This window comes from Chelonia mydas, chromosome 23 (assembly GCF_015237465.2).
Source record: "Chelonia mydas isolate rCheMyd1 chromosome 23, rCheMyd1.pri.v2, whole genome shotgun sequence".
In the NCBI taxonomy this organism is placed as follows: Eukaryota; Metazoa; Chordata; order Testudines; family Cheloniidae; genus Chelonia; species Chelonia mydas.
In genome coordinates this window covers 2704472-2724122 of record NC_051263.2, presented here as the reverse complement: position 1 = coordinate 2724122, position 19651 = coordinate 2704472, and the positions used below count along the sequence as shown (strand labels likewise).

General features: G+C 64.5%; 1 protein-coding gene across 2 annotated transcripts in view; it reads right to left on the bottom strand.

Moving 5' to 3' along the window:
• RYR1 (ryanodine receptor 1) overlaps positions 1-19651 on the bottom strand; it is a 93919-nt gene that overhangs the window by 61873 nt on the left and 12395 nt on the right. For both annotated transcript variants that reach the window (XM_043534534.1, XM_043534533.1), the window contains exons 6-26: positions 18130-18208; positions 14929-15041; positions 14480-14573; positions 14034-14130; positions 13342-13416; positions 12577-12733; positions 10616-10780; positions 10324-10445; positions 9326-9512; positions 8719-8854; positions 8360-8455; positions 7803-7921; positions 6901-7034; positions 6388-6629; positions 4822-5014; positions 4126-4342; positions 3618-3722; positions 2542-2645; positions 1807-1890; positions 1181-1340; positions 367-514 (exon numbers count right to left, since the gene is read on the bottom strand). In XM_043534534.1, coding sequence (XP_043390469.1) covers positions 367-514; positions 1181-1340; positions 1807-1890; positions 2542-2645; positions 3618-3722; positions 4126-4342; positions 4822-5014; positions 6388-6629; positions 6901-7034; positions 7803-7921; positions 8360-8455; positions 8719-8854; positions 9326-9512; positions 10324-10445; positions 10616-10780; positions 12577-12733; positions 13342-13416; positions 14034-14130; positions 14480-14573; positions 14929-15041; positions 18130-18208 — 2827 coding nt within the window. The remainder of the gene's footprint in view (positions 1-366; positions 515-1180; positions 1341-1806; positions 1891-2541; positions 2646-3617; positions 3723-4125; positions 4343-4821; positions 5015-6387; positions 6630-6900; positions 7035-7802; positions 7922-8359; positions 8456-8718; positions 8855-9325; positions 9513-10323; positions 10446-10615; positions 10781-12576; positions 12734-13341; positions 13417-14033; positions 14131-14479; positions 14574-14928; positions 15042-18129; positions 18209-19651) is intronic.

The following is a 19651-nucleotide window of genomic DNA, read 5'->3' as shown; positions in this document are numbered from 1 at the left end:
AGGGACTACAGGGGAGAAGAGGAGGGGGGCCCTGGGGAGGGCAGGAGGGGCCCCAAGGGGTGATGAGATGGGGGGCAGGAGGGGGCCTCAGGGGGAGCAGAGGGGAGAAGGGGCGGCCTAGGAGAGGTCTGGAGGAGGAGTCCCAGGGGAGGGCAGCAGGAGGGGCCCCGGAGGGAGGATAGAAGGAGGGGCCCCGGGGGAGGGCAGGAGGGGTCCAGAGGAGGAGCCCTGGGGGAGGAGAGAAGGAGGGTCCCCGGAGGGAGGAGAAAAGGAGGGGTCCAGACGCAGGGGCCCGGGGGAGGACAGGAGGGGCCCCGGGGGAGGGGAGAAGAAGGGGTCCCAGGGAGGGGCCCCGGGGGCACTCACAGGTCTCCTGGTCGGGGGGCTCGATGTTGTAGCCGTAGCCGATCAGCGTGCGCACGGCCTCGCACAGGCTGTTGCGATTCGTCTTCTTGGTCCGTTCGTCCAGCAGGTTGTAGGGCACCAGGCGCGGGTTGCGCTTGTTCTTGATGTCCTGGTGACACGCACACGCCACGGACACGCACCACAGACACGCCACAGACACGCCACAGACACGCGCGCACACGCACCACGGACACGCCACAGACACGCGCGCACACGCACCACGGACACACACGGGACGGGGGGAAACCAAGAGGAGCTGCTCTCGAGCCAGTCCAAACCCAGCCCATTGCCCGGGCCCGGCTGGGAGGGGCTGTTCCGGCCGCTGGCTGCTGCCCTTCCCGCTGCGGATCTCAAAGCACCTGAACTCACGTCGCTCCCACCCCACCCCCACACAGCCACTTGCGAGGCAGGGATGGACCGTGGCCCTGGGTCACTGATGGGGAATGAGGCAGAGTCAGGGGGAGAACCCAGGAGTCCTGGCTCCCAGCCCCCTGCTCCAACCCCCAGCCCCCACTCCCCTCACAGAGCCAGGGATAGAACCCAGGCGTCCTGGCTCCCAGCCGCCCCCCGGTCTAACAATGCCTGGTTCCTTCACGAAACAGAAGACAGCACGGGATCACTGGGCACGCGCGTGTGCATGCGGGAGCCCTGCCCTGCTTGGCACGGGGCCGAATCCGACGCCTGCTCACCCTGGCACAGAGCGGGCGCTAATGGTCCCCCAGGCCCCCATACCCTGGCCCCCCAACAGTCCCCTCCCCCGGCCCCAGCCCCCTACCTGCACGATGCTGTAGGTCCAGCCCTGGCTCACACGGTCCCGGGCCCACACGTTGTGGCCGTTCTCCGCCAGCTTGTCCACCAGCGTGTTCTGGGCCGGGGTCAGCTTGACGTGGGCCAGGTCCAGCGGGGCCGGCTTGTAGCCATTGGACATCATGTACCTGCCGGGGAGGGGCTTTGCGCTAGGACCTGCCAATCAACCTCCATCTCCCACCTCCCCACCCAGCCCAGCCCATCGAGCCTGGTGTCCCCACCCCCTGTGATGAAGTGGGAATCTTCCATTGTGTGTGCCTCAGTTTCCCCTAAGTGGTGCCTGGTTAAGGAGGCAGTGAGCAGAGACCCAGAGATCTGGGTGCCGCCCAAGCCTGGGGCCCATGGAGAGTCCCAGAAGACATTGGCCACTCCAACTGCCCCGACATTTGGCACCTAGACCCCTAGACCTAGACAAAGGCCTGAGGGGGCCAGCTGGGGTTGTTAAGTGGGGGCGGCTGGAGGCAGGGGAGAGGCGCCTGGACTGGGACTCAGGGGGGCTGCCCGAGGGCGACATCCCTGGGCTGGTGGAGCCTCAGACGGCTCCATGGGGGTCACGTCCCCCCCAGGACTCCCCCTCGCCCCCGGACCACCCACGTTTTGGGCAGCTTGGTCTTCTTGAGGTTCTCCTCAGCCTTCTCGTCGGCCATGCCCACGTGACAGCCCAGAGCCAGCAGCGTCCTGCGGGGGGACAGCAACGGGGGGGGCGGGAGGGAGGTCAGCTCCCCGACGGAGCCTCTGGCCCTGCCGCTGCCCCCAAGAGACGAGCCCCCCACCGCATCCCCCCACCCCCAAGAGACGAGTCCCACACCCCTTCCCTCCGCTGCCACCCCCCAAGAGATGAGACCCCCACCCCGAGACGAGCCCCCACTGCATCCCCCCACCCACATGAGACGAGTCCCACACCCCTTTCCTCCGCTGCCAGCCCCCCAAGAGACGACCCCCCCACCCCATCCCCCACCGCCAAGAGACGAGACCCCCCCACCCCAAGAAATGAGTCCCCCCTCCCTCCACTGCCACCCCCCGAGAGATGAGTCCCCCACCCATCCCCCACCCCCAGCTGCCACCCCCAAGTGACTAGCTCCCCCACCCCCAAGAGACGAGCTCCCTCCCCCATCCCCCTGCTCAGCCACCGCCACCCCCTCTCCCCCATCCCAATCCTCCCCCCATCCCAGCTGGACCTCCCTCACCCACCCCCTCGCGTGGAGAGGGGTCTCATGCCCCCACATCCTCAGCCCTGCCAGCCCCTCCTTAGGCCCCGCGGCTCCCCGCCCTCCCCCATGTTTCCGAGTCCCCCCCGACGTTACCCCCCATCTCCCCCGCACGGCTCACTTCAGGGTCTCCCCCGACATCTGCAGGTTGTAATTTCTCTCCGGCTCGGGCAGGCTGTGGAAATCCAGCAGGCAGGGGTGCAGCCTCTTGTTGTCGTCCCGGATCTGACGGGGGGCGGGGGGGGGGTCAGCGACCCACTGACACCCCGAACCAAGTCCCTCCCAACCCCGGCTCAGCCAGCACCAGCAGTGGGGTCTGGGAAAGGGGCTGGGTGGGGCTGGCAGGCACAGGCTGAGCTGGGGAGATCTGGGGGGCAGGGGCTGGGGCCAGGCTGGGCGACTCTGGGGGTACGGGCTGGGAGTTCTGGGGACACGGGCTCGGCAGTTCTGGGGGGCAGGGGCTGGAGCTGGAAGTTCTGGGGGGCAGGGGCTGGGCCAGACTGGGTGGTTCTGGGGGGCAGAGGCTGGGCTGGGCGGTTCTGTGGGGTAGAGGTGCCCACCCCCTCCCGCCCAGGGGCACCTGCCAGTCATGGGGGGAGAGGTCGGAGCAGGGGCAGAGGCGTCCCCGGTGGGAAGCAGTAGGGATGGATGGGGGGGTAGGCAGGGGCCCGTGGGGGGGTACTGGGGGCACTCAGGGGCCCGTGTCGGGGCTCGGTGGAGGGGACACTTGTAGGCCCGTAGGGAGATACAGGGGGGTACTCACGGACCCACAGGGGACACACGTGGTCCTATAGGGATGGGGGGAGGGCTGTGAGGCACTCGCAGCCCTGTAGGGAGCTATGGGGGGGCACTTGCGGGCCCATAGGGGGGTACGGGGGGCATTTGCAGGCCTGTACGGGGTATGGGAGCACTCGCGGGCCTGTAGGGAGCTATGGGGGGGCCCTTGCGGGCCCATAGGGGGGTACGGGGGGCATTTGCAGGCCTGTACGGGGTATGGGGGCACTTGCGGACCTGTAGGGAGCTATGGGGGGGCACTTGCGGGCCTGTAGGGAGCTATGGGGGGGCACTTGCGGTCCCACAGCAGGATGTGGGTGGCACTTGCAGGCCGATAGGTGGTTAGGGGGGGCACTCGCGAGCCTGTACGGGGGTACAGTGGGGGCACTCGCGGGCCCCCAGGGGGTACAGTGGGACACTCACGGGCCCGTAGGTCCAGCCCTGCTCGATTCGGGTCAGCGCCCACAGCTCGTGGATATTCTCCGCCAGCTTCTCACGGATCCTCTCCAGGTGTGGGGGGAGGACGATCTGCAGGGACAGGGGTTAGACGGGCCCCCCAGCCTGGGCAGCCCTGCCTTGGGGGACACCCCCGAGCGGGTCCCACCCTCCCCGCGGGGGCTCCTGACGAGGGAGGGGGGTCAGTGCCTGGGGGCAATGTGAACTGGGTGGCTGCCCACAGCCCTGGGGCCAGGCTGGACCTATCGTCCCCGCACCTTCCCCCCACACCCCACGGGTTGGGGCAGGTTGAGAGCCCCCCCCACAACCCCCCTTGGGACAGGTGGGGTCCCTCCTCCCGACCCCCACCCCAGACCAGGTGGGGGTCTCTCCCTCCAAGTCCCTCCAAAGCCAGGCAGGGTCCCTCCCCTGAACTCCCCCCCCCCGAGCCAGGCGGGGCCCCTCCCCCCAGGCCGGGGCTCTGGGGGGGCACTACCTGCTGGGTGTCCACGGGGCAGGGGGTGAAGGCCGTGTGGGACAGGGACTGGGTGGGCCCCAGCAGGCTGCGGACCTTCCCCGCGTCCTGCCTGTACTCCTTGATGGGCTCCACCCGCATCCGCTCGCGGGGCAGCAGGGCCTCGAAGCAGGGCGCGTAGCCCGGGGGGGGCAGGAACTTGAAGTCGCCGTGGCGGCCCCCCAGGAGGAAGCGGACCCTGTGGGGGGGATGGTGAAGGCTGGACCCCTCCCCCACAGCCCCCCTCTCTGGATTCCCCCTCCCTGCTGGCCCCCTTCCCTCACCAATTCTCCCACCCTGCCCCCCCCACTGCCTTCTCCTCCCCTGCAGCCCCCCTCCCTGGATTTCCCCTCCCTGCTGAACCCCTCCCCTGCTCCTCCCCCCCAATTCTCCCCCCCCCTTTAACCCCCACAACCACCTTCTCCTCCCCCGCAGCCCCCCTCCCTGGATTTCCCCCCCGCTGACCCCCACCCCTTTCTGCCCCCCCCCCCAATTCTCCCACCCCCCACAACCGCCTTCTCCTCCCCCAACCCCATCAGCTCCCTCCCCCACCCTGGTCAGCCCCCTCTTCGACCCTCCCCTTCCTCTCCCCTCCACCCCCAGCCCGCCCCCCATCCCTCCTCCCCACCCCCAATGCCCCTCCCCACCCCCGCTGCCCGCCCCAGGGTCCCGGCTCACTTGATGCCAGCGGAGAAGCTGACCACGGGGAAGAAGAGCCCGTCCACGTTGAAGTTCTCGAACATGCCCTGCACGGGGAAGCCGCTGATGCGGAAGGACATGCTGGGCACGCTCAGGTCCAGGCAGCAGCTCACCACGTCGTCGGCCGCCAGCGTGTGCTGGCCGGGCGAGGCCACGGCGCGGGCCACGCCACCTGCGCCGGTGGAGAGAGGCCGGGCTGAGCGCAGGGGAGAAAAGACGCGGCGAGAGGCCGAGGGGGAGGGAAACGCGGGTGCGAGGAGGGGGCCGGGGGGGGGCTGACCAGGGCATGCTGGCTAGTAACGTCCGCATTCGGCACAAGCAGCCGCTCCGGAGCCGAATCTGGCCTACGCTCTTCTCCGACGCTAGGTATCCCGGTACGCCGGGGCTGAACGCAGCAGGGGCTCGGGCCATGCGGGTGTTTCCCCACCGTGACGGGCAGGCAGCTTTTCGCCCTGGCACGTCCCAAAGGAGCAAGACAAGACGCATGACTGCCCTGCCCTGGCACAAGGGGAGGAGGGGCCTTCGCGGCCGTTGGTACCAGCGACGCCTGCGTCCAGAGCAGAGAGAAGGGGTGCGCCGGGACGCCAGGGAGCCGCGCTGGAAAGCCCTGGACTCGTCCACAGGTTAGGTATAAACAGGCGGCTTTAGGGGTGTCATCCGGGGAGCAAGGTGAACGGAACGACACCGCAGGGCATGGCTTCCCGGCGACTGGGATCGTACCGAGCCTCTATTCCTCCTCTAGCTCTCACGGACTTTTGGCAATTCCCCCCGACTGACGTGGGCCATTTCGGCCCCTGAATCTATTTCCTACCGAACCGAGGTCAAGCAACAGACGGTGCAATTTCCCACAGGGTGCAAAGAGCAGGCAGAAGGGTGCAAGAGCAAGTGTGCCAGAGAGAATACACAAGAGAGTGTCCGTTTGTGCGAGTACCTGAGTAATGAATGTGCAAGAGGCCACGCAAGAGTGTCAGTGTGCACATCAGAGTGCAAAAGAACGTGCAAGAGAAATAGTGTGTGCATAAGTGTGCATGACTCAGTGTGCAATGAGTGTGCAAGACAGCGTCAGCACCCACGAGAGAATGTGTGGGCATGAGTGAGTGTGCAAAAGAGAACACACAATAGAATGTGTGTACAAGAGTGGATGAGTGAGTGTGCACTGAACATGCGTGCAAGAACAAGCAAGCGAATGTTGATGTGCGCAGAAGCGTGCAAAAGAGAAACAGGGTGCGCATAAGAGCATGCACGAGTTAGCATGCAACAAGTGCGCAAGGCAGTGCACACAAGATAATGTGCATGCATAAGGGTGTGTTTGTGTGCAGTGTGCAAGAACCTGAGTGTGAAAAGAGCATGCACAAGACAGTGCGTGCAAGAATGTGCATAGGTGGGTGCAGAAGGAGGGCGTGCAAACTCACATGCCAAAGAGAGCATGTGAGCGTGCAAGAGGGGGCCTGGGCGCTCCCCCCTGCGGCACCCCCATGCCTGCTCCTTTGCACGCCCGCCAGAGCGGCCAGGCGGGCAGGCCCTGGGCAGAGCCGGGGCTCGTACCTGACCAGAGGTGCAGGCCGTCGAAGCCGAAGGAGTACAGGTCGTCCCCCACGCCGTTGCCGCCCCAGCCCTCCCCGCCCCCGGGGTAGGGGCTGTAGCCCTCGGTCATGGCCCAGCCCACGCGCAGGTGGGTGGCCTGCGCCGTGACGAAGGGCTCCACGTAATCCACGATCAGCTCGTAGTACCACTTCTTGTACTGCGTCGAGCCCTCGTGCGTGCCCAGGAAGATGTTCGGGCGCATGCTGCGGGGGAGAGAGAAGGGGGAGGGTTAGCGCTGGGGAGGGAGGGGCTGGGGGGGCAGGAAGGGACCCCCCACTCCACCAGGGCACATTACACCTCTTGCAAACTACAAGGTGCTACCCCTCGCCCGGTGCTGGGATGCAGCCACCTCTGGCGCGGGGCTGTTTGTACAGGGACCCCTCGCCCGGTGCTGGGATGCAGCCACCTCTGGGGTGGGGCACAAGGGCGGTTAACAGCTGTTCGGGGCAGGAAGTGAGCCAGCCCCGCCCTCACCTGGTGACGTGGTTAATGAGATTGGTCTGCAGGAGCAGGTCGCGGCGGGGGAGCAGGTTCTCGGTGATGAGGTTCTGGTTGGAGCGCACGGCCACCCCGTTGCAGACGCACAGAGAGCAGAGCACGTCGAGCACCTGCCGGGACGGGGAGAGGAGACAGCGCCGGGCTCTCACCTGGGATATGGGACCCCAGCCCGGCCCCACCAGCCAGCCGCTGGACGCCCCAGGGAAGGGACCGAGTGCCATTCAAAACAGAGGGGGGGCGGATCGGGGGGTGGTTGGAGCTCCCTGCCCTGTGGCTAGTCCCTCCCCCCCAGGGCCCATAGGGGGCGGATCGGGGGGTGGTTGGAGCTCCCTGCCCTGTGGCTAGTCCCTCCCCCCCAGGGCCCATAGGGGGCGGATCGGGGGGTGGTTGGAGCTCCCTGCCCTGTGGCTAGTCCCTCCCCCCCAGGGCCCATAGGGGGCAGATCGGGGGCATGGCTGGAGCTCTCTGCCCTGTGGCTAGTCTCTGCCCCCCAGGGCCCATAGGGGGCAGATCGGGGGCATGGCTGGAGCTCCCTGCCCTGTGGCTAGTCTCTGCCCCCCAGGGCCCATAGGGGGCAGATCGGGGACATGGCTGGAGCTCCCTGCGCCGTGGCTAGTCTCTGCCCTCCAGGGCCCACAGGGGGCAGATCGGGGGCATGGCTGGAGCTCCCTGCGCCGTGGCTAGTCTCTGCCTCGCAGGGCCCATGGTGTGGGGGGAGCAGTGTGAGTTACAGCAGCCCAGGGGTTGCTCTAACTGACAGCAGGGGGCAGAGAGGGCCCCAAATGTGGAACCCCAACGGGGCCTTCCCACCTGTCCCTGCCCCCAAGGCAGGGACGGGAGAGCCGCGGATTCAGCCCCAGGGCTGCGGGCGACCTCACCTTGTGGTTGCGCCCGTGCTTGTCCAGCAGGGAGATGATGGATTTGATGTGGTTCTCCTGGATGATGTTGAGCACCTCGGGGCTCTCGATAAGGACGCAGTACAGCACCTCCAGGATCCCTGGCGGGGGGGGACTGAGCCGTGAGTCCGTGTGCACGCGTGACCGTGCAAGTGTCACACACGCACCCGGGGGCGGGAGGGGAGCGTGTGCACCGCTCGGCGTGGCCACAAGGGCGAGCGTGCCCCGGGATCCGCACGGGCAGAGACCCAGCCGCCCCACGCTGCCCCGCGCACAGGTCTGGATTCACGTATCGGCTCCCATGTGCACACGTACCGCCGGGCGCGTCCACACAGGCACCGCACGGATCTGCGGGGAGCACACGCGTGTGTCTCCGTGCCTCCGCCCACGCCTTGGCCAGGCAGGGGAGGTCCCAGCCGTTCGACTCGCCGCCCTGGACGCGGCCCGGGAGAGGGCACGACCCCCCCCACACTCGCCCCGCCCCGGCCAGGGGCCCTCATCCCGCCCAGCTCCCGCCCCCCCGTCCTGCCCAGCCTCACCGGAGGAGGCCTCCAGCCGGTCGAGCTTGCTGACCAGCCAGTCCAGGTTGCTGGAGAAGAGGGCGCAGTTGGAGCGGTTGCCCCGGATCAGCGAGGCTGCGGGGCGAGAGACGGGCCGTCAGCCGGGGGGCACCCCAGAGCAGGACCCTCCCTCCCGCCCCTCCGCCCAGCGGGCGGGCCCACGGCTCAGCATGGGGAAATCCAGCAGCTGGGGCCGGTTTCTGCCCCGGCCCCGCCTGGGCCAGCCGCTCTCCGCAGGGCAGGCCCCATCGCTACGCCCACACGCAGCCCCCCGGCCTCCCCCAGCTCCGCGGACCCGGCCCTCCACCGGGGAGAGAGGGGGCGAGGATCCCACGCACCCAGCAGCTCGTACAGCAGGTTGACGATCTCCTTCCAGGACTCGGCCGCCTCCTCGCCCGCGAACTCGGCGAAGTGGGCGGCCGTGCTGTACAGGTTGAGGCGGTCGATGCAGTTCAGCACCAGCGTGATCATGCCCTGCGGGGAGCCGAGCGCAGCCGTCACCCCCCAGGGCACCAGCCCCCCAACCCGCCAGGGGCTGAAGCCCTCCCTCCCCCCACCAGCAGAGACCCCCCTTCAGGCCCCCTCCGCTGGCTCCTGTCCCCTCCTGCCCATCCCAAAGCTTACCCTGCCACTGAGATGCAGCCACCTCTGGGGTGGGGTGGGGCAGCTGTTTACACAGGGATCCCTCGCCCACGGCTGAATGTCGCTTCCTGCCGCACAGCGCCCCCTAGCACCGCATTGGAGCTGGCGCTGACTGCGAGGGGACAGCGCCCCCTACTGAGCCCCCCATAGCACAGTGCCTCCTAGCACTGCCCTAGACTGCCGGGGGAGAGTTCCTGCAGTGTGAGAGGACACGTCCCACCCCCGTACTGACCCCGTGGCCCCCCCACGCTGACCCCACTCCCTCCCTCTGCGCTGGCCCCGTGCCCCCCGCTTCCCACTGACCTCCTCCTGGAAGAGGTTCTGGCGGCTCTTGAGTGAGCGGAGCCGGCCCTGCTTCTCCTCATGCCGCAGCTCCTCCTCCGGGTGCTGGAAGTAGGCGATCAGGTCCCGAAGGCTCAGGATCATCCCGTCGATGGGCATCGCGGCCCCGGCGCCCGCCTTGCCCTTCCCGCTCAGGCTGTCCAGGCCCCTGCCAGCACCGCGGAGGGAGGGGGTCAGCCTAGCCCCACTGCCCAACCCTGCTCGGGGCTGATCCCACCGCTCACACCAGAAGGCAAAGGGCCAGAGTCCGGCAGGGAAGGCAGTGGACTTGGGGGAGCTGAGGGAGGCTGGAGAGCCATCAGAAGCAGGGCAGATGGGGGGAGCCAGCCAAGGGGGGCAGCAAAGCAGTAGCAGTGGGAGGGAGCCAGGATGGGAGGCAGAGAGAAGGGGAGCTGAGGGGGTCCAGGGGCTTTGCTGGGGGAGGAGACAACGAGGGGGGTAAGAGGGAGATGTGGGAGCAAGGGAGACGGCGCAAGGTGCAGAGGCGAGGGGGTGCCTAGGAACGGGGCCTGCTCAGGGGCAGGGGAGAGACTGCGCCCACCCCCTCCCCAGCTCAGGGGTCCCCAGAGCGCGACCTGCTCCCTGCACCCCCCTGCAGACACCCAGGCCCGTTACTCGCCCCCTGGGGACTGGCCCCCAGAGCTGGCAGGGGGCACCAGCCAGGCTGCTCAGCATTCTGGGGGGGCAAACGGGGGGGGACACCAGAGCATCCACCCAGCCGACTGCGGGGGGACATGGTCATTTGAGAGATCAGCCCCCTCCCCGACCTTCACAGCCCCCCCAGCCAGGTCAAGCCCCCCCATCTCCAACCTCTGCCCGGGTTCTGCACACCACCACCCCCCGATCTCCAATGTCCCCCAGGGTTCGTCCCCTGCATTTCCCACAGACCCCTCTCCATGCTCTCCCCAGGGGTCAACCCCCAGCCCTGGAGCCCCCAGGTACCCCCCGGTTCGGCCCACCGGACGAAGTGGGTGTAGAGGCCGCTGGTGCTGTAGATGATGCGGGCAGCCTGCGACTCCTCGTGCTGGCACCGGGTCAGGGACAGGGCGTCGTCCATGTGCCCCTCCTGGTGCAGGATGGCCTGGGGGGTGGGCAGAGCCGTGGGGTGAGTGGGGAACGGGAACCCCTCGAACCCGGCCGCCCCCTTCCTCTGGGCAGCCCCAGGGAACCGCCCAGTGTGTCCTGCCCACCCCCCTTCCTCTGGGCAGCCCCAAGGACCCCCCCCCCCCGGCGCGTCCCGCCAGCCCCCACCTTCCTCTTGAGCAGCCCCAGGCGCAGGGCCTTGGCGTCGGGGGCGGCGTACGTCAGCCACAGGCCGCTGGCCGCATGCTGCACGAAGCACATGGTCTCGCCGTACTTGATCTCGGCGGCCCCCATGCCCTCCACGTCCCGCTTGGGCGCCACGTCCAGCTTCTCCTGCGGGGGGGGGCGAGAATGGGGGGGAGGGGGGCCGTGAGTGGGGGGAGGGGGTGCTGGGAACTGGGGGAGGAAGGGGCGCCGGGATTGTGGGGGGAGGGGGTGCCATGGGCCTGCCATGGGTGTGAGTGGGAGGGGGGCGCTGTGAGTGTGGGGGAGGGGGTGCGCCATGAGTGTGGGGGGAGGGGGTGCCATGGGCCTGCCATGGGTGTGAGTGGGAGGGGGGCGCCATGAATCAATCCTGAAGCACTTACACGAGAGAAAAGTGATCAGGAACAGTCAGCATGGATTCACCAAGGGAAGGTCATGCCTGACTAATCTAATCGCCTTCTATGATGAGATTACTGGTTCTGTGGATGAAGGGAAAGCAGTGGATGTATTGTTTCTTGACTTTAGCAAAGCTTTTGACACGGTCTCCCACAGTATTCTTGTCAGCAAGTTAAAGAAGTATGGGCTGGATGAATGGACTATAAGGTGGGTAGAAAGTTGGCTAGATTGTCGGGCTCAACGGGTAATGATCAATGGCTCCATGTCTAGTTGGCAGCCGGTGTCAAGTGGAGTGCCCCAAGGGTAGGTCCTGGGGCCGGTTTTGTTCAATATCTTCATAAATGATCTGGAGGATGGTGTGGATTGCACTCTCAGCAAATTTGCGGATGATACTAAACTGGGAGGAGTGGTAGATACGGTGGCAGGTAGGGATAGGATACAGAGGGACCTAGACAAATTGGAGGATTGGGCCAAAAGAAATCTGATGAGGTTCAATAAGGATAAGTGCAGGGTCCTGCACTTAGGACGGAAGAACCCCATGCACCGCTACAGACTAGGGACCGAATGGCTCGGCAGCAGTTCTGCAGAAAAGGACCTAGGGGTGACAGTGGACGAGAAGCTGGATATGAGTCAGCAGTGTGCCCTTGTAGCCAAGAAGGCTAATGGCATTTTGGGATGTATAAGTAGGGGCATAGCGAGCAGATCGAGGGACGTGATCGTTCCCCTCTATTCGACATTGGTGAGGCCTCATCTGGAGTACTGTGTCCAGTTTTGGGCCCCCCACTACAAGAAGGATGTGGATAAATTGGAGAGAGTCCAGCGAAGGGCAACAAAAATGATTAGGGGACTGGAACACATGACTTATGAGGAGAGGCTGAGGGAACTGGGGTTATTTAGTCTGCAGAACAGAAGAGTGAGGGGGGATTTGATAGCTGCTTTCAACTACCTGAAAGGTGGTTCCAAAGAGGATGGATCTAGACTGTTCTCAGTGGTAGCAGATGACAGAACGAGGAGTAATGGTCTCAAGTTGCAGTGGGGGAGGTTTAGGTTGGATATTAGGAAAAACTTTTTCACTAGGAGGGTGGTGAAACACTGGAATGCGTTACCTAGGGAGGTGGTGGAATCTCCTTCCTTAGAAGTTTTTAAGGTCAGGCTTGACAATGCCCTGGCTGGGATGATTTAATTGGGGATTGGTCCTGCTTTGAGCAGGGGCTTGGACTAGATACCTCCTGAGGTCCCTTCCAACCCTGATATTCTATGATTCTATGAGTGTGGGGGGAGGGGGCGCCATGGGCCTGCCATGGGTGTGAGTGGGAGGGGGTGCGCCATGAGTGTGGGGGGAGGGGGTGCCGGGATAGTGGGGGGAAGGGGCGCCATGGGTGTGAGTGGGAGGGGGGGCGCCGGGAGTGTCGGGGGAGGGGGGCACCGTAAGCGTGGGGGGAGGGGGGACAGGTGGAAACTTCAAGACAAGTTTTTGGGTCCGACCCCCGCCCCCCGCAGCCTGGCGCCCCCCCCCGCCCCGCGCTCACCTTGGAGGCGCGGAAGCAGAAGGCCGTGGCCTTGGTGTTGGCTTTCTCGGCGTCCACCACGACCAGCCCCTTCTCCTCGGACAGCCCCAGGTAGCGCCCGGTGGTGACGTGCCGCGCCCGGAACAGCTGCCCCCACCGCATGTAGCTCCCGCTCCAGCTGCCGGGGGGGGGGGGGGGAGAAACCCAGTGCTAGTGCCACACGCCGGCTCTGGGCCCCCCAGCTCCACGGGATGTGGGTCATCCCAGCCCCACCGGCCCCCATCGCCGGGACCCCCCCTTCCCGCCCGCTGGATTCAAACCCACCCCCCGACCTCCCCAGTCGGTACAGTCCCCAACCTCCCCCGGTCCCTAATTCCTCCCCGGTCCGTACAGTCCCCCACCCCCCCGGTCCCTAATTCCTCCCCGGTCCGTACAGTCCCTCACCCCCTGGTCAATACAGTCCCCCAGGTCTACACAGTCCCCCACCCCCGGTCAATACAGTCCCCTACGTCCGTACAGTCCCCCACCCCCTGGTCCGTACAATCGTGTCCCCACCCCAACCCCAGCCTAAACAGTCACTCACTTCCCTGTCCATACAGTCCCTGATCCTCCAGTCCATGCAGTTCCCCCCACCCCGGGCCATACAGTTGCCCACTTCCCTGTCCATACAGTCCCCGTCCACACCCCACATCATCCAGCACCATCATCTCAGCTCACACCATCGTCCCAGGCCGGCGCCCCCTTTCTGGGCGGGGGGGTGGGGAGCAGAACCTGCGATTCCCCTACCTGATGCGCAAGGGCTCCAGCCTCCAGAGGGAGCGGGCGTGGGTGCAAACGGTGCCGCCCTCATAGTTCACCACCCTGCGGACGAGAGGGGAGGAGCGTTGGGCGGGGGGGGGGGGGGGGGGGGGGTAGAACGAGCCATCCCCCCCCCATCCATGGGAGTGCAGGCCAGATCCGGCCACCCTGGCTCGCCACAGAACAGGCCGATCTCGCTAGAGACCCAGTCGGGCCCCATCGGAGACAGGCCCTGATGCTGTCGATTGTGTGATGGCAGCCCCTAAAGGTACCGACGGAAACTGGGGTTGCCCCCACTGGGATGGACACTGCACAGCCTCCGCCCCGCCCCCCCCGACTGATATCGGGGCTTCTCACTGGGCCGGGTGCTGCACTGAGAGACAGTCCCTGCCCCAAAAAGCTTGCAAAAGGTGGGAGGGGAAACTGAGGCACGGAGAGGGCTGTGACTCGCCTGAGGTTGCCCAGCAGGGCGGGGCAGAGCCAGGAATAGAACCCAAAAGCCTTCCCCCTCCCCCTTGTCCAGCGCTGCCCCTCCCCTGGGTCACACGACCACGTCGCTCCGCAGCCCCCCGCCCAAGGCAGGGACCCCCAGGCCACACCCTTAGCTCGACCTCCCAGCACCGAAGGCCACAGGTTCGAGCCCCGCTGGGGTGGGTGTCGAATTGTTCTCCGGGCCGTACCTGCGCTCCTCCTCACCCTGCTCGCTGGTGGAGATGGTGAGGCATTCGTCCATGTGCCCGTGGAAGAGACGCATGACGTGACCCCCCGTCACGTACCCTGGCAGGAGAGGAGAAACCATCAAATATCAGTGCAAGGGAGGGGAGGGCCAATGACTCAGGGAACCCAGGAGTCCTGGCTCCCAGCCACTCCCTGCCCCCCGCCCACTCTAACCACCAGATCCGACTCCACGCTCAAAGCTGGGATAGAACCCAGGAGTCCTGACCCCTCTCCCTTCTCTCTCCTATCAGAGAGGCAGGGAGTTGCCTCTACCCAGGGACCTGCAGCCCCCCAGCTGCTAGGGTCATGGCCGCAGGCTCAGGGGCCACCCCCAGGGCTGGCATGGGACAGGGGCTGAGGGATCCCCGGGAACCCACAACCCCTGGGAGCAGGGCAGGGGGGAACTGACCTTCCTCGCAGCCCGAGCAGATGGGGTTCATGTTCCAGAGGGTCTGCATGAATGAGGCATCGGCCTGCAGGTCCCCGCTGGCCGTGGAGAGGTGCTGGGAGGGGGAAGAGAGACAGAAAGGCAGGGCAGGTCAGCAGAGAGCCAGGGGAGACAGCTGGAACAGCCCCCCGGGTGCTGCCTACACCAGCGCGAACCCAGGAGTCCGGGCCCAGAACCACCTGCCTCTCCCACCTACCTGTACCTGGGTCTTGTCATTGGGTCGGCAGACACACACACAGGGGGCTTGCACACCCAGCCTGGTACACACGCGCATGCCCCCTTGCATACATCCAGACACACAACCCCTTGCACACGTGCAAACACATCCATGCCCCACGTGTGTGCACGCACACAACACACATGCAGGCAGGCAGGCACGCACGCACACCCGTGTGCACGGCCCTACTCACCAGGTAGCGCTCGGAGGAGACGCTGACCAAGATGAGGTCGTCCCCGACTCGAACCTTTTCGCCCTCCGACCGCTGCTTGGAGGCGGGGTGGATGGTCCACCAGCAGGCTTCCCCTGGGGTCGGGACAGACAGGGCGCGGGTGCGGCCAGCAGCCAGGGGGGCAGGGAGGGGATGGGCCCAGGGACAGCTCTGGCTCCCCTCCCAATTCTCAGGGCCATCCCCTTGGGCACCGCGAAGTCTGGAACATGGAGACCACCCTGCCCTGGACCCTCCCACCAGCCCAGGGCACCAGGGCAGGAACCTGGCCCTACTGGGGCACAGGTCCCATGGACTGCAACAGGGACGGGACTCACCCCATGGGGGCACAGCCCAGCAGCTGGGAACCCCCACCCCCTCTCTGGGAACTGGGGGCATGCGGGTGTCCCACTCCACCATCTCTCTTTAGTCTGAGCAGAGCCAGGTGTCGGCTGAGCCCCCTTGAGGGTTTGCCAGCTGACCAAGGGGCTCTGCACCCGAACCCCTGGGGTCAGGGAGTCAGGGCTTAAGGGTCACCCAAGCAAGGAGGCGTTGCCGACCCAGCAGGAAGGTGGCAGGCGTCTGCGGCTGGCACAGGCCCCTCAGCCGGGCAAACGCGGACAAACCATGACAGTATGAATGGAAACGCTTGGCAGCTACACAGCGCTGCATGCTGGGTGTGACGAAGCGGGACTGTTCTTAACGCTTCCTCTGAATACTGTGTGGGTGCCTCAGTTTCCCCTAGGCATTAGGTAAGTCTCTAGGTGACGGGATAAGGGGGTGTAGTTGTTGCAGAGCAAAGGGCCAGGGTATCTAAATGGCAACACTCTGTCTCCTGGCCACTGATATCATGGAAAATCATGGAGCAGGTCCTCAAAGAATCAATCCTGAAGCACTTGCATGAGAGGAAAGTGATCAGGAACAGCCAGCATGGATTCACCAAGGGAAGGTCATGCCTGACTAATCTAATCGCCTTTTATGATGAGATTACTGGTTCTGTGGATGAAGGGAAAGCAGTGGATGTATTGTTTCTTGACTTTAGCAAAGCTTTTGACACGGTCTCCCACAGTATTCTTGTCAGCAAGTTAAGGAAGTATGGGCTGGATGAATGCACTATAAGGTGGGTAGAAAGCTGGCTAGATTGTTGGGCTCAACGGGTAGTGATCAATGGCTCCATGTCTAGTTGGCAGCCGGTGTCAAGTGGAGTGCCCCAGGGGTCGGTCCTGGGGCCGGTTTTGTTCAATATCTTCATAAATGATCTGGAGGATGGTGTGGATTGCACTCTCAGCAAATTTGCGGATGATACTAAACTGGGAGGAGTGGTAGATACGCTGGAGGGGAGGGATAGGATACAGAGGGACCTAGACAAATTGGAGGATTGGGCCAAAAGAAATCTGATGAGGTTCAATAAGGATAAGTGCAGGGTCCTGCACTTAGGACGGAAGAACCCCATGCACCGCTACAGACTAGGGACCGAATGGCTCGGCAGCAGTTCTGTGGAAAAGGACCTAGGGGTGACAGTGGACGAGAAGCTGGATATGAGTCAGCAGTGTGCCCTTGTTGCCAAAAAGGCCAATGGCATTTTGGGCTGTATAAGTAGGGGCATAGCGAGCAGATCGAGGGACGTGATCGTTCCCCTCTATTCGACACTGGTGAGGCCTCATCTGGAGTACTGTGTCCAGTTTTGGGCCCCACACTACAAGAAGGATGTGGATAAATTGGAGAGAGTCCAGCGAAGGGCAACAAAAATGATTAGGGGACTGGAACACATGACTTATGAGGAGAGGCTGAGGGAGCTGGGATTGTTTAGTCTACAGAAGAGAAGAATGAGGGGGGATTTGATAGCTGCTTTCAACTACCTGAAAGGGGGTTCCAAAGAGGATGGCTCTAGACTGTTCTCAATGGTAGCAGATGACAGAACGAGGAGTAATGGTCTCAAGTTGCAATGGGGGAGGTTTAGATTGGATATTAGGAAAAACTTTTTCACTAAGAGGGTGGTGAAACACTGGAATGCGTTACCTAGGGAGGTGGTAGAATCTCCTTCCTTAGAAGTTTTTAAGGTCAGGCTTGACAAAGCCCTGGCTGGGATGATTTAACTGGGACTTGGTCCTGCTTCGAGCAGGGGGTTGGACTAGATACCTCCTGAGGTCCCTTCCAACCCTGATATTCTATGATTCTATAGCCTGGGCCCTTCCCCCTACAAGGTGAGAGCTAAAGGGTTGGAGAACAAACAAATCCGGTGACCTCCTGGCCGGGAAAGGGACAAAGCCCAGAGGAGTGGGGGCTGGAGGGAGTTTCAGTTTGGAGCTGGCTGGGACATGGAGTGAAGGGCTGATGTGGCTGTCTGGCTCCCTGCCCCCCAAAATGGACCCAGCTGAGGGGTCCTGCTCTCTGCACCTACAAGCTCTGTTTTAGACCATGTTCCTGTCGTCTAATAAACCTCTGTTTTACTGGCTGGCTGAGAGTCACGTCTGACTGTGAAGTTGGGGGGCAGAACCCTCTAGCTTCCCCAGGAGCCCGCCTGGGCAGACTCGCTGTGGGAAGCGCACGGAGGGGCAGAGGAGGCTGAATGCTCCGAGGTCAGCCCCAGGAAGGTGGAAGCCGGGTGAGCTGTTTCCCCTGGAGACAGGCTGCTCGCAGAGAGGAGACTTCACCAGAGTCCTGACTGGCTTCGTAGGGAGCAGTTCCAGAGCATTGCCCAGGGACTCCGTGACACTTGGCAAGTGGGAAAACTGAGGCACAGTGCGGGGCAGGGACTTGCCGCAGGTCACACGGTGATCTGGGTCCAAGAAGGGGTGGGATCTAATGCTGGGAGCCAGGACTCCTGGGTTCTATCCCCGGCCCTGGGAGGGGAGTGGTGTCTAGTGGTTAGAGCAGGGGGGACTGGGAGCCAGGACTCCTGGGTTCTATTCCCCCTGGCTTGCTGGGTGAGCTTGGACAAGTCACTGCTCCTGTATGTGCCTCAGTTTCCCCAACAGCAGTGTCTGTGCAATACCACGCACAATCGAATCCCCGTCCATGGGTGTGGCTAAGGGCTACTACCATAATACACTTAATTAAGAGCAATGAAAATGTCCAGCATTGCAGTGGGTTCTGGTCCACGGCTGGGGCTCCCAGGTACTACTGTAATACACCTAAACAACCAGCTCCACGTTGCCCGTCAGCCCTCCCTCGCCCCTCCCGTACCTGAGGCGTTCTCCTGCAGCCCCACGTCGAAGGCCAGTTTGTCCGTCAGGGAGCGGGACGTGGTCAGGCAGCTCAGGTACTGTCAGGGCAGGAGGCAGAAGAGAAACGGAGGCAGCAGGGTGAGTAGGGAGTGGAGCTGGCACTGCCTGGTGGTGAGGACGTTGGCGTGGGAGCCAGGCCTCCTGGGTTCCCTGCCCAGCTCTGGGGGGAGAGCGGGGTCTAGGGGTTAGAGCAGGGAGCCAGGCCTCCTGGGTTCCACCCCCGTCTTTCGGAGGGTGTGACGGCGGGGGGGGGATTTTCTCACTGGGTGTGCGTCTCAGTTTCCCTGTGTAGCGAGGGGGTTTGCTGTTGCAGAGGAGCAGGAGTGACCTCGCCTGGCTGGGGGACCCCAGACAACCCCTTGGAAATTGGGTGCCCAGCAACTAGTGCCTGGGACCCCCCCCCCCAGATTGGGAGCCACCCGGCTCTGGCCAGGAGGCTGGAAACGGGCTGAGGGGAGAGGACCCCCTGACCTGACCTGACCTGCCCAGCCCAGCCGGGTGGGGTCCAGCCAGCAGGGGAACAAAGGTCCCATGGCCTGTTTATCTGGGACCTAAGACAAAGGATGGAGGAGGAGCTGTTGGGGGAGGGGACATAGGGGGGTCGGCTGGACTGGGGACAAGGAATAGCCGGAGCCCACCGGAGCTGGGCCAGACCCAGCTGGCCGGGGCTGAGACTGGCCCTGCCTGGGCTGGGTCCAGATGTTCAATAAACCTCCCGTGAGATGCTGGTGGAGAGTCAGTGCAGGCTGGAGATCGGGGTGAGGGTCCAGGGGGCCCAGAGTGAGGGGACTCCCTGAGGGGGCCCACGGCAAAGAGAGGCTGGCTGGAGGCTCAGAGGTGCGGCCCCAGAGAGAGCGAACCCCCAAGAAGGGGGGGATCCTCTGAGTGAGCGGGATCCTCCCTGGGGCCATATGGAGCCGAGAGAGCCCGGGGCTCGGGAGTCCGTGCGGGGAAGGGGCTCTCGACAGGAGTCCAGGCTCAGCCGGACACGCTGCGGAGAGACGCGGGGCTGCGGAAGGGGGCCGGAGGGCTGCCCCGGGGTGGCTCACGTCTGGCATTTGCTCCTGGCAGAGACGTGCGGTGCCCCGTCGCCCCTTGGCATTCCCCAGCATGGAACGCATTACGCGGGTGTTTAAAATAGAGCCGCCCGGCCTGGACGCCTGCGAAGCAAAACAGCCCCAGCTGTTGGCAGGACCCTGGAGGGCGAAAGGTTGCAGGGCCCTGGCAGGGGCCCAGGCAGAAAGGCATTCGGGTGGGTTTTTCACCGGCACAGAAAGAAGCCAGGGGAGGAAAATGAGGCAGAGAAAGGCCGCTGGAAGAGCAGCACCGGAAAACAGCACAGCGCCACCATCCCCTGCGCCAGGCGAGTGCCCAGTGCCTTGGGCGCCCCGGGGGAGCTGCAGGAGGGAGCAGTGTCTGCCCTGCTGGCCCACGGAAAGGAGTGATGCCGTGCCAATGCTGAGAGATACCCCTGGGGACCA